This window comes from Orycteropus afer, unplaced genomic scaffold (assembly GCF_000298275.1).
Source record: "Orycteropus afer afer isolate SDZICR_OR568_19922 unplaced genomic scaffold, OryAfe1.0 scaffold00229, whole genome shotgun sequence".
NCBI lineage: Eukaryota > Metazoa > Chordata > Mammalia > Tubulidentata > Orycteropodidae > Orycteropus > Orycteropus afer.
In genome coordinates, this window is record NW_006921816.1 from 3,102,697 (window position 1) to 3,114,643 (window position 11,947).

Below are 11,947 nucleotides of genomic sequence, written 5' to 3' on the forward strand. Positions count from 1 at the left end.
ACTACGGAAGTAGGATTGCCCAACCTTCCTCAGAAGGAAGGTTGGGCAATCCTACTTCCGTAGTGATACTAGAAGGGTCCATTCCTGGAGAAGGATACCATGCTTGGTATAGTGGAGGGTCAGTGAAAAAGGGGAAGACCTCAACAAGAAGGATTGACACAGTGGCTGCAAAGATGGGCTTAGATATAGCAAGGGCTGCGAGGCTGGCACAGGACTGAGCAGTGTTTTGTTCTATTGTGCATAGGGTCACTATGAGATGACTCGATGGCACTTAACAACAGCAACAACAACATGAGTGACTTTTGCTCCATTGCCTGTTCAGATGCTTATCCCTGAGAGCATGATATGCTAATGAAGGAAATGTGTGTATCAAAGAATGGAAGTGATAATAGAATGAAGAACGTTTCTCTTAAAAGGAGTGACGTATGTACAGATTTTGAGTACCGATCATTCCTCAAATCTTCTGTTTGCCTATTATAGCTTGATCTAGTTTGAATTTGGCTTAATGCCTAAAACATTTGACTGCTAACCAGAACGTTGGCAGTTCAAACCCACCAGCAACTCCGTGGAAGGAAGACTGGTCAATCTACACCTCAAGAACCCAAAGAAGGTTGTTATGAGTCCAAATTGACTTAATGGCAGAGAGTTTGGTTTTGGTTTAAGTTTGATTTTTTTTTTTTTTTCTTGTCATTTGTTCTAGTTTGACTTTCCATCTGAAGCTGAGACCACATTCAGCCTTTTAAAGTATTTTCCCCTTGATTTGGGATAATATTTACAGCTTTTTATTTTACAAAATTATTTTTTGCTACCAGAAATATTGCTGGCGTAGGGCCTAAGGCATTTGACTGCTAACCAGAAGGCTGGAGGTTCAAACCCACCAGCCACTCCTCAGAAGGAAGGTTGGGCAATCTACTTCTATAGTGATACTGCCTCGGAAACCCAAGGAGGGGTCGCTATGAGTCAGTCCTGACTCCATGGCAGTGAGTTTGGTTTTTTGGTTACCAGAAATATTTATAATGTAGTTTATCATTTTATAGCTCTCACCTTACATGTTACATGTATTCTAGGACTATTTTGTATAATTTTTGAGGACTGAATATTATAAATGTATGTGTTTTGATTTTTAAGTTAGAGTAATGTTGGTCATTTAATAAACTAATAATTTATCTATTTGGTGACATCAGTGATATAAATATCTAGTCCATGCAAAAAAGAAAAAAATATTTTTGTTCTTTTAAAACTGTAGTATCTAATTTCTTATTGCTCTTTACAAAAATACACTTGTACAAATCATGTCTGCACACTATTTTTAAAGATTTTTACATTTCAAATCAAATGAATTTCCAGAAGAAATTCTGAAAATAAGCACAGATTTTGTCAACATGAGATTGTGTTTTATCTTCATTGGAAAGCACAATTAGAAATAGGAAAAGTATAATTTTCACAATATTATATAAAATATGATTTATATTTTTAGCCAATAAAGGTATCCTGGTTCTAACACATAACCATCGCCAAAAATAAAACAGAACAAAACCACAACAATAACAATAACCTCTCTAATAAAAGTTAACACTCTTTCTGCTGCCATCACTGTAGATTAGAAATCCCTGTGGTTACCACTCATTCTTTAGACTGCATCAGCATGTCTATGAAAAGCAATGTCTAAAAGCCAGGTCATCCAATGACCTTATAAAAATGCTATATGAAGGGCCTATCTCTCTTGCACAGGGAAATTTTATATTTTGGGGGAGTTACTAATTGGCTATTTCTAAAGAAGTTATGCATTCCAGTTATGTTTCGCATGGGCAAAATCCAAGGTTATAGTTCAATTTTGAAATAACTATTTTTTATCTTATCCACTGTTTGGGAACTTACCAGACTCATGAGAAATTGTCTTGACAGTGAGCAACTTCACACTCTCTTTATCAGACTGAGGTCTATTTGGAACAGAAGACATGACGTTAGCACCACAGTAATTAGCATTGTATGCCTGTGAAAGTAAGTGAATGTGATAAAAACAAAATGGCAATGGATTTCCATTACAAAACTTTTGTCTCTTCACACAGAAAAACACATAAACTATTATAACACTTTCTACTTCTGATTCCTTTTTCTCTACTACAACAATGATCACTCATAAGCCAAACATCAATGTAAGTCATGTGATCCAGCTGTCATAAAGTCCACATTGTACATGTCTCCAGCTCTAAATTATGAGGGGGAGACATGGACATATTTTCAAACCTTTGGGTGGATGCTGGGTTTGGGGGAATATTCCTTTTCATGAGGTCCTAAGATCCTGCAGTGCAATGTATGAGCTGTCCATCTGTCTATTCTAAACAGGCGTTCCCACCTGTCTTAATTATCTAGTGCTGCTATGATAGAAATACCACAATAGGTGATTTTCACAAATTAATTTATTTTCTCACAGTTTTAAGAGGCTAGAAGTCCGAATTCAGGGCACTGGTGCTGGGGGACGCCTTTCTCTTTCTGTTGGCTCTAGGGGTAAATCCTTATCCCGGGGGTAAGTCCTTATCCCTTGGTTTCTTGGTGATCTTCAAGTGCTGTGGTATGTTTTCTTCCCCCATCTCTGCTTGCTCCTCTGTTCTAATCTGCTCTTTTTAAGTTTCAAATGTGATGGTTTAAAACACATCCTACACTGATATGACCTCTTAACAAACAAAGCAAGCCCATTCCCAAATGGGATTATAACCCCTGATAGGATTTAGAACATACTATTTTTTTTTTTTTTTGGACCACAGTTCAATCCATAATACCACCTAACCCTTTCTCATGCTCTAAAGAGTTTTGGCTCCCAACTCTTTTCCCTGGACATCTCAACAACCTCCATTTCTAATTCAGAAGGATAGGTAATGCGGGGATATTATTTCTCAAGTTGACAACCTGATGAACATACAAAAATATCCATATAAAGGCAGCCATCAAATCCAAGTTAATGAAGAAAACTTAGCAACAAAATTTGCATTTTCGCCATTGAAAAAAAATTGTCTTGTTGCACCACCTTAGTTATAAAGTTTGGCTGGATTACTAACCATTAATTTGACTTTATTTTAATAAAGTCAAAGCAAATAGTCAAGACAAAAACTCTTGTTGTTGTTTGTTGTTATGTGCCGTCGAGTCAAACCCGACTCATAGCGACCCCTCCTTGGGTTTCCGAGGCAATATCACTACGGAAGTAGGATTGCCCAACCTTCCTTCCGAGGAGTGGCTGGTGGGTTTGAACTGCCAGCCTTCTTTCTGGTTAGCAGGCGAGTGTCTCAGCCACTATGCTACCAGAGCTCCCAACAAAAACTCTTAGAGTAGCCTAAAGGTGCAGGCATAATTTTTCCCTATTTGTTGTAAACATACTGAAAATCCAGGAAAACTATTTTAAAACTCTAGATATTTTTTCTATGATATTTTCTTTCATAATTATATATCCATTCTTATTTTTAAATTCAATTTCTTAAAATAATTTTTTTCTTTTGATTTCCCATTTCACCACCTTGTCCAAACTTAAGAGTAATCTTTTGTTTCAGTTTTTGGAGTATCTCTGTTGAATAGAGAGAGCTTTGACAAATAGCTAGGCGAACTCCACATGTATTGCTTTCTATACAAATTTCTTTAAAAAGAAATGTACATAGAGGATCAATCATTTTCTTTATGTGAATGGTAGGGTCAAGGTTTCTAGAAAATAATGATAGAGGATTTACTTACTGATCATTTCCATTTTCTGGTGTACCTAGGAGAAGAGAAAATTATTAGAGTTACAAGGTTCTTGACTGCAAAACAAAATGCACTGAGGCTCCTGCTGGTTTCTCTGCAGAGACTTTGAATTTCAGCACTGATATTTCTATAACCAATTTATAATTTTTTATTCTCCATTGACTACTACCTCAGGTGTGATTAAAACTGATCCTGACATTCATAGGATGGTTCTAATTACCTGAACTTAGTTCTGGATTAGAAACTCTGATTCTTTTTTTGATGTTGTCGTTTGTTTTGCTTCTGGACTAATTTTGTTGTTATGATTTCTATGTGTAACTGTGGTCCATTATTTCACATCCCACAGACACCAGAATATGTCTCAATTTATTTCAGCATCTCTGGAAATAATTTACCTCAAAATATTATTATTGTTATTATCATTTAATCCGAGAATTGAATTTTTTACTTTATCTTAGACATTGCTCTTTCTTGGCACACAAATCGCTATATTGTGGTGTGCTATCATGCAGATATTGCTTCTAATTACAGCTTAAGCCCACTGATTCAACCTTTCAAAAGTGTCCTACAAAATGTCACTGAGGCTACTAACTGTAGCTAATCACTTCTATGCTTTTTTCAGGTTGCTTCACAAATGTCTCAGAGAAAATAACTTGGATTTTGGAGCATGGTCTTCCTGGAGTGGGTGTTGGTGGTCAAACCTTGCATTGCTGTCTGGCTATTTGTCAAAATTGACTTTCAGACATGTGTCAAAAAGAACTACTCATCCACACACACACACACACACACTACAGACACACACATGAGAGAGAGACAAAGAGAGAGAGAGAGAGAGACTTGGTATGATATTGTTCAGGACCACAGGTACTTTCGTCATTACACTAATTACAAAAGTATAAAAAAAGTGCAGTGAATTAAGTCTTGATTCAGAATGAGTTACTTAATATCAATAGGCTGCATTTTCTGATGTCATTTATACATACCTTTTTATTCTAGTCTAGTTTCACAGTGGTTAGAGAATTTGGCTGATAACAAGCTCAGCAGTTTGAAGCCACCAGCCACTCCCAGAGTGAAAGACGAGGTGGTTTGCTTCCGTAAAGATGTATAGCTTTGAAAACCTTTTAGGGCTAAGACACTTGCCTGCTAACCAGACGGCTGGCGGTTCAAACCCACCAGCCACTCCTCGGAAGGAAGGTTGGGCAATCCTACTTCCGTAGTGATACTGCCTCGGAAACCCAAGGAGGGGTCGCTATGAGTCGGGGCCGACTCGATGGCAAACAACAACAACAACAACAACTCTGTGCTATAGGGTTACTAAGAGTCAGAATCACCTCAATTACAGAGGAATTTGTGTTTAGTCGAGTCTGTTCTAGCCTAGTCTATGCCACATTCAACGTCTTGCTCTCTACCACTGTTTTGACCAACAGCAATTAATGAAAACTTTAAAGATCAATAAAGTTAATGAAACAGTAAGCCAGTAAACGAAAAAGATAATCCACTAAAAATTCATTTAAATATATTGAAAATTGCTAAGGAGCTCTGGTGGTTCAGTGCCTAAGACATCTGACTACTAACAGAAGGTTGGTGGTTTAAACTTACCAGCCACTCCACAGAAGAAAGATGGTGCAATCTACTTCTGTAAAGATTTACCACCTCAGAAACCAGTAGGAGAGTGGGGGTCACTACTGGATGGCAGTGAGTTTTTTTGTTTACTTTTGGATAGTTATCAAATCTCTAGCATACTAAATATTTTCTTCATGAATGACATATGATTTGGCCAAGAAATCAAATAGAACAATAACAATATTCTTGTTGTTATTGTTAAGTGCCATTGAGTCATCTCCGACTCATAGCAACCTTATGTACAACAGAATGAAACACTGCCCAGTCCTGTGCTAGCCTCACAATGCTTCCCATACCTCAACCCATTGATACAGCCACTGTGTCAATCCAACTTGTTGAGGGCCTTCTGCTTTTTTGTTGCCCCTTCGCTTTACCAAGCATGATATCTTTCTCCAGAAAATGGTCCCTTCTGACAACATGTCCAAAGTAGGTGAGATAAAGTTTGGGCATTGTTGCATTTCAGCTACACTTCTTCCCAGACAGGTTTGTTAGTTCTTTTAGCAGTCCATGGTACTTTCACTATTCTTCGCCAGCACCACAACTCAAAAGCATCAACTCTTCTTCGGTCTTTCTTACTCATTGTCCTGCTCTCACATGCATATGAGGTGATTGAAAGTACCATGGCTTGGGTTAGGCTCACCTTAGTCTTCAAGGGGACACCGTTGATCTTCAGCACTTGAAAGATGTCTTTTGCAGCAGATTTGCCCAATGCAATATGTTGTCTGATGTCTTGACTGCTGCTTCCATTGGTGTTGACTGTAGAACCAAGTAATATGAAGTCTTTGACGACTTCAATCTTTTCTCCATTTATCGTGAAGCTGCTAATTGGTCCAATTGTGAGGATTTTTGTTTTCTTTATACTGAGGTGCAATCCATACTGCAGACAGTATTCTTCAATCTTCATCAGTAAATGCTTCAAGTCATTCTCAATTTCAGCAAAGTTGTGTCATTTGCATATCACAGGTTGTTAATAAGTCTTCTTCCAATCCTGATGCCATATTTTTCTTCATATAGCCCAGCTTCTCGGATTGTTTGCTCAGCATATAGATTGAATAAGTGTGGAGAAAGGATACAACCGTGACACATTTCCTTCCTGATTTTAAACAATGTAGTATCCCCTTGTTCTGGTCGAACGACAGCCTCCTGATCTATGTACAGGTTCCTCATGAGCATAATTAAGTGTTCTGGAATTCCCATCCTTCTCAATGTTATCCATAATTTGTTATGATTTACACAATAAAATGCTTTGCATAGTCAATAAAACACAAGTAAACATCTTTCTTGTAGTCTTTGCTTTCAGCCAAAATCCATTTGACATCAGCAGTGGTGTCCCTCATTGCATGTCCTCTTCTGAATCCAGCTTGCATTTCTGGATGTTTCTCTGTGAATACACTGCTGCAACTGTTTTTGAATTATCTTCAGTAAGATTTCACTTGAGTGTGATATTAATAATGTTGTTCAATAATTTCCACATTCTGTGGGATCACCTTTCTTTGGAATGGGTACAAATATGGATCTCTTCCAGTCAGTTGGCCAGGTAGCTATCTTCCAAATCTCTTGACATAGCCAAGTGAGTGTCTCCAGCACGGCATCTGTTTGTGGAAACATCTCAATGGGTATTCGGTCAATTCCTGGAGCCCTGCTTTTTGCCAATTTCTTCAGTACAGGTTTGCCATTGGTTCTTGATCATCTGCCACCTCCTGAAATGGATGAACATCAACCAATTCTTTTTGATACAATGACTCTCTATATTCCTTCCATCTTTTTTTGATGTTTCCTGCATCATTCAATATTTTGGCCATAGAATCTTTCCATACTGAAACTAGAGACTGGAATTTTTCTTCAGTTCTTTCTTGAGAAATGCTTGAGAAATACTGACTGTGTTCTTCCCTTTTGGTTTTCTAACTCCAGGTCTTTGCACATTTCATTATAGTAATTGGCTTTGTCTTCTCAAGCTGCTTTTTGAAATTTTCTGTTCAGCTCTTTTATCTTGTCATTTCTTCCATTTGCTTTAGCTGCTCTCCATTCAAGGGCAAATTTCAGAGTATCTTCTGACATCCATTTTGGACTTTTCTTCCTTTCCTGTCTTTTTAAAGATCTCTTGTTTTCTTCATGGATGATGTTCTTTATATCATCCTTGAATTCCTCTGGTTTCAGTCATTGGTGTTCAATGCTTCAAATCTATTCTTTAGATGATCTCTAAATTCAGGAGGAATATAATCAAGGTCATGATTTGGCTTTCATGGACTTGTTTTAATTGTCTTCAGCTTCAACTTGGACTTGCATATGAGCAATTGATGGTCTATTACACAATAAGCTCCTGGGCTTGTTTTGGCCGAAGATACTGAGTTTCTCCATTGCCTCTTGCTGTAGAAGTAGTCAGTCTGATTCCTGTGTCCTTCATCTGGTGAAATCCACTCGCATAGCACCATCTGTGTTGTTGAAAAAAGGTATTTGCAATGAATAAGTCATTGCATTGCAAAATTCTATCATGTGATCTCCAGCACTATTTCTATCACCAAGGCCATATTTTCCAACTACCAGTGACTCTTCTTTGTTTCCAACTTTCACATGCCAATCACCATTGATAATCAACACATATTGGTTGCATGTTTGGTCAATTTCAGACTGCTGAAGTTGGTAAAAATCTTCACTTTCCCCATCTTTGGCTTTGGTGGTTGGGACGTAATTTTTAACAATAATAGTATTGACTGGTCTTCCTTGTAGGTGTTATTATCTTATCACTGACAGCATTGCACTTGTACTTAAGGATAGATCTTGATAGTTTCTTTGTGATGATGAATACCATGCCATTCCTCTTCAATTTGTCCTTCCCAGCAGAGTAGATCATATAATTGTCTGTTTCAAAATGGCCAAAATCAGTCCCTTTTAACTCATTAATGCCTAGGATATTGATCTTTATGCCTTTCATTTCATTTTTGATAGCTTCCATTTTTCCTAGATTCCTACTTTGTACATTCCATGCTCTGATTATTAATGGTTTTGCAGCTGTTTCTTCTCATCTTGAGTTGTGCCAAGCAAATGGAGGTCCCGAAAACTTTACTCTATCCACATCATTAAGGGCAACTCTACTCTGAGGAGGCAGCCCCTCCTGAGACATATTTTGAGTGCCTTCTGAGCTGAGGGGATCATCTCCTGGCACTATGTTGGACAATATTTCATGGCTATTCATAAGGTTTTCCAATAATATATTAGACAGTGTTTCACAGTTATTTTTCACTGGCCAATTTTTTGAGAAGTGGATGGTCTCTTCCTTCTTCCAAGTGTGTCTTAGTCTGGAAGCTCTGCTGAAACCTGTCCACCATGGGTAACCCTCCTGGTATTTGAAAACTGGTGAAATAGCCTCCAGCCTTATAGCAACACTCAAGCTACCACAATATGACAAACTGATGGACAAGTTCTTCTCCTTTATAATAATGATAATGTTGTTGTTGTTGTTATGTGCTGTTGAGTCGGATTCGACTCATAGTGACCCCTCCTTGGATTGCCAAGGCAGTATCACTATGGAAGTAGATTGCCCAACCTTCCTTCTGAGGAGTGGCTGGTGGGTTTGAACTGCCAGCCTTCTGGTTAGCAGTCAAGTGCCTTAGGCACTATGCTACCAGAGCTCCCTGTGACGATAATAGTTAACAATAACTGATAACTTACTATGTTCCACATACTTTAATGAAATAACACTCAGTCCTCATAATGCCATGAGGTTGTTTGAGATTTGTAAAACAGGAAATAATGCCTCTCAGTTAATGAATAGCTAATTAAGGAAGCTGTGTCTATTTGATTGCTTAAAGTTCACCTTATTTTGCTCCTGCTTTTACTGTGGTGTTATTCTACTGCTATTCAGCGTTTGTCTCTTGATACTTTATTTTCTCTCTGATTCAGTTGTCATTGGGTTACACCCTTTGAAATTAATTCTCCTGGCTTTGACTTTAAGGTGCTCTGGTGGTGTGGCTGATAAGGCATTTGGTTGCCAACCAAAAGGTTGGTGGTTCAAACCTACCAGCTGCTCCATGGAAGAAAGATAAGGCAGTCTGCTTCTGTGAAGATTTATAGTCTTAGAAACCCAATGGGGGATGCTATGAGTTGGAATTAACTTGATGGCAGTGAGTTTGTTTGTTTGTTTTGGTTTGACTTTGACTATATTTACTGTATAAAATTTGCCTTTCAGTAATATTTTGGCTGCTTCTGTTTCTATCACCTATGCTAAAACAGCCTAGCATAACTCTTCATTGCTAGGGTTTAATCTGTGGTGCCATATGTTATTTACCAAGTAGATCTATCTATATATATGTAGGATCTACATATATGTAGGAGCTCTGGTGGTGTAGTGCTTAAGGCATTTGACCACTAACCAGAAGGCTGGAGGTTCAAACCCACCAGCCACTCCTAGGAAGGAACATTGGGCAATATACTTTCGCAGAGATATTGCCTCAGAAATCCAATGAAGGGTCACTATAAGTTGAATCGACAGCAGTGTACACACATATATATACACACATATGGATACACTTACAACGCATGTTCATTTACTTGCATATGCTTTCCTATGAACATATATACATTCATATCTACCTAGTTAACAGCACACCTATTTGTTTTTTAGTTGTTACTGTTGTTGCAAAATTGTGTATATAATAAGACTTAATGAAATTGTCCCTTTTCTTTGTCTACTTCTAAATATCTGTATTTACCTTGGTCAAGTTGTGCTGCCTTCACTCATATTTGGTACTGCGTTTCACATCACCAAAAAATCAAGTATCTACTATGTAAAAAGTCTTTCACCCTTTCTCTCCCTCCCATCCCTAAGAACACTGCTTTCTATGTATATCTATTCTTGGCTTTTTTATAATAGGGGGAGCAACAGTATTTGTCCTTTTGTGATTAACTTATTTTACTCAGTATAATATCCTCCAGATAATGTCCATGTTATAAGATTTTTCCAGGTTCCTCATTATTTTTTATAATCGTTTATAATCGTTTAGGACTCACTTGTTTGTATGTACCACTGTTTATTTACCCATTCATCTGTTGATGGGCACTTTGGTTGTTTCTAATTTTTTTTTTTTTTTTTTGCTATTGTTAATAATGCTGCAATGAACATGGGTGTGCATGTTTTCATTCATGTTATGTTCTTACAAATCTTCGGTATATGCCTAGGAGTGGGATTGCTGGATCATAAAGTATTTCTATTTCCAGCTTTTTGAGGAAGTGTCATATCTTTAGGTAGTATTAATTAATGTTGGAAGAATAGTACATCTTCCAATTCATGAGCATGGAATATTTTTCCACTTATATACATCTCCCTTAGATTCTTGAAGTAGTGTTTTATAGTTTTCTTTGTATAAGTGTTTTACACTCCTGATTAGGTTTATTCTTGGGTTTTGTGTTTTTTGGGGGGCTATAGGAGCTCTGGTAGCATAGTGCCTAAGGCACTTGACTGCTAACCAGGAGGCTGGAGGTTCAAACCCACCAGCCACACCTCGGAAGGAAGGTTGGGCAATCCTACTTCCGCAGTGATAACTGCCTCGGAAACCCAAGGAGGGGTCGCTATGAGTCGGGGCCGACTCGATGGCAAATAACAACAACATTATAAATGGTATTGTTTTCTTGATTTCCTTTTCAGAGTCCCCCTTGTTAGTGGAGAGGAATCCAATCTGATTTTTGTATATTGATCTGTGTCCTGACACTTTGCTGAATCCTTCCATTAGTTCTAGCGTGTTTCTTGTGGAGTCTGGAATTTTCTCTGTATAGTATCATGTCATCTGCAAATAAGGATAGTTTTACTTTCCCCTTCCAATTTGGATGCCTTGTCTTACTGTTCTGGCTAGGACTTAGAGTACAATATTTAATAAATTCACTGCCATCAAGTTGATTCTAACTCCTAGGAAACTTACAGGACAGAATAGAACTGCCACATGTTTTCAGGGCTGTAAATCTTTAAAGAAGCAGACTGCTTCATCTTTCTCCTGCACAGTGGCTTGTAGTTCGAACTGCTGATATTTTGGTTAGCAGCCAAATGTTTTAACTACTCCACCACCAGAACATTTACAGTATTAAATAAGAATGATAATAAAGAACATCATTTTCTCATTCACATTCTCAGTGGCAATACTCTCAGCCTTTCTCCATTGAGAATAATGTTGGCTGTTGGTTTTGCTTACATGTCCTTAATTATGTTCAGGAATTTCCCTTCTATCCCTGTTTTGCTGAGAGCTTTTATCAGGAATGAGTAATGGATTTTATCAAATGCCCTTTCTGTGTCATTTGGGATGATCATGTGGTTCTTTTCCTTTTATATATTTATGTGGTGAATTTATGTGGTTTTATTTATGTGGTAAATTAGGTTGATTAGTTTTCTAATTCATACATCCCTGGTATGAATCCTAGTTGATCATGATGTATTATTTTTTTGATATACTTTTGAATTTTGTTGCCTAGAATATTGTTGAGAATTTTTGTTGTTGTTGTTATGTGCCTTCGAGTCAGACCCGACTCATAGCGACCCCTCCTTGGGTTTCCAAGGCGGTATCACTACGGAAGTAGATTGCCCAACCTTCCTTCCAAGGAGTGGCTGGTG

At 37.8% G+C, this 11,947-nt stretch overlaps 1 protein-coding gene across 1 annotated transcript in view; it reads right to left on the minus strand.

Moving 5' to 3' along the window:
* The window catches only part of EMCN (endomucin), a 112,647-nt gene that overhangs the window by 16,729 nt on the left and 83,971 nt on the right, over nt 1-11,947 (minus strand). Inside the window, exons 9-10 of the mRNA XM_007948871.1 lie at nt 3,721-3,745; nt 1,879-1,940 (exon numbers count right to left, since the gene is read on the minus strand). Coding sequence (XP_007947062.1) covers nt 1,879-1,940; nt 3,721-3,745 — 87 coding nt within the window. The remainder of the gene's footprint in view (nt 1-1,878; nt 1,941-3,720; nt 3,746-11,947) is intronic.